This window comes from Condylura cristata, unplaced genomic scaffold (genome assembly GCF_000260355.1).
Source record: "Condylura cristata isolate star-nosed mole 26May11 unplaced genomic scaffold, ConCri1.0 scaffold00032, whole genome shotgun sequence".
In the NCBI taxonomy this organism is placed as follows: domain Eukaryota; kingdom Metazoa; phylum Chordata; class Mammalia; order Eulipotyphla; family Talpidae; genus Condylura; species Condylura cristata.
The window spans coordinates 20,689,017-20,690,079 of NW_004567133.1; the positions used below are offsets into that span (position 1 = coordinate 20,689,017).

General features: G+C 72.7%; 1 protein-coding gene across 1 annotated transcript in view; it reads right to left on the reverse strand.

Annotated features, from left to right (window-relative positions):
- Positions 1-1,047, reverse strand: part of RAB11FIP3 (RAB11 family interacting protein 3 (class II)) — a gene marked incomplete at its 5' end in the record, with an annotated part of 4,417 nt that extends 3,370 nt beyond the window's left edge. Inside the window, 3 exons of the mRNA XM_012731719.1 lie at positions 19-174; positions 253-390; positions 694-1,047. Coding sequence (XP_012587173.1) covers positions 19-174; positions 253-390; positions 694-1,047 — 648 coding nt within the window. The remainder of the gene's footprint in view (positions 1-18; positions 175-252; positions 391-693) is intronic.
- Between the last annotated feature and the right edge of the window lie 16 nt (positions 1,048-1,063).

Here is a 1,063-nt window from a genome sequence, read left to right on the forward strand (position 1 = left end):
CCCCCTGCCCTGGCGCACCTGCTTCAGCCGGCGCACCTCCAGCTCCAGCTCGCCCTCGCGCGCGCGGCTCTGGTACTCCTGCAGGCCCAGGCTGCTGCTCCGGCCGCGCCGCTGCTCCGCCTCCAGCTTGAAGAGCTGCAGGTGCTCCAGCTGCCGGCGCAGGTCCTCGATGAGCTGCGGGCCGGTAGCGGGCGTCAGGTGGGCAGGGCCACGAGGGGCGCCAGACTGGGGGCGGGGCGGGGGGGCGGGTACCTCCTGGGTGGCCTCCTTGTCCCTCTGGAACTGGTGCCGCTCCTGGCTCAGCCGGTCCCCCAGCCGCCGCCTGGTCGCCTGCTCCTCGCCGAGCCTCTCTGACAGCTCTTCGATCTCGTCCAGCAACTTCTGCTTCTCCTGCAAAGCGCGGCCGCTGAGCAAGGCGAGAGCGGCAGCCTGGGGGCCGCGGGGCCCCTCCGGAGGGGGGGGGGTGGCGAGGTCGGTCCTGTGCCCTGGGATTCTGTGGGCGCTGGAGTCACAGCAGCCACATCCCAGCTGGAGGGAGGCGCCCTGTTTCAGAGCTTCGTGGGCCCCGTAGGGAGGACGTCCTGGCTGGGCCACGGGAGCAGGCAGCCGGACATCCGGCTGGAGGGGCCCCAGGAGGCAGCGCCCGGGTCAGACCCGCCCCCGGCCGCCCCAACCCGCAGCCCCACAGCCCACCTCCTCCAGCCGCTGGATGCTGGCCTTCAGGCAGGGTGTGCAGGACCTCAGCTCGCTGTTCTCCTCGTCCAGCTGCTGCAGCCTGCAACGCAGAGCCAGGCTGGGCCCGGAGGGGCGTCGCGCCCCCACACCCACAGGCCGCCCGAGCTCTCCAGGTGCCGGAGGGGCCTGAGACGCCAGCTGGGCAGCGGCCAGTGTCAGCACAGCCTGGGCTCGGCGGCGTCGGAGGCCCCTCTGGCTCTGCTGGGCCTGGGTGAGCCTGGCGCTCACTGAGAGTCCGGCCCCTCCCCTGACAGGTCTGGGGGCGCCTCCAGCTGGTCTGTCTTTTTGAGAGCTCTGGGGTGGGTTTGGGCAGAACCCCAGGGGGAGG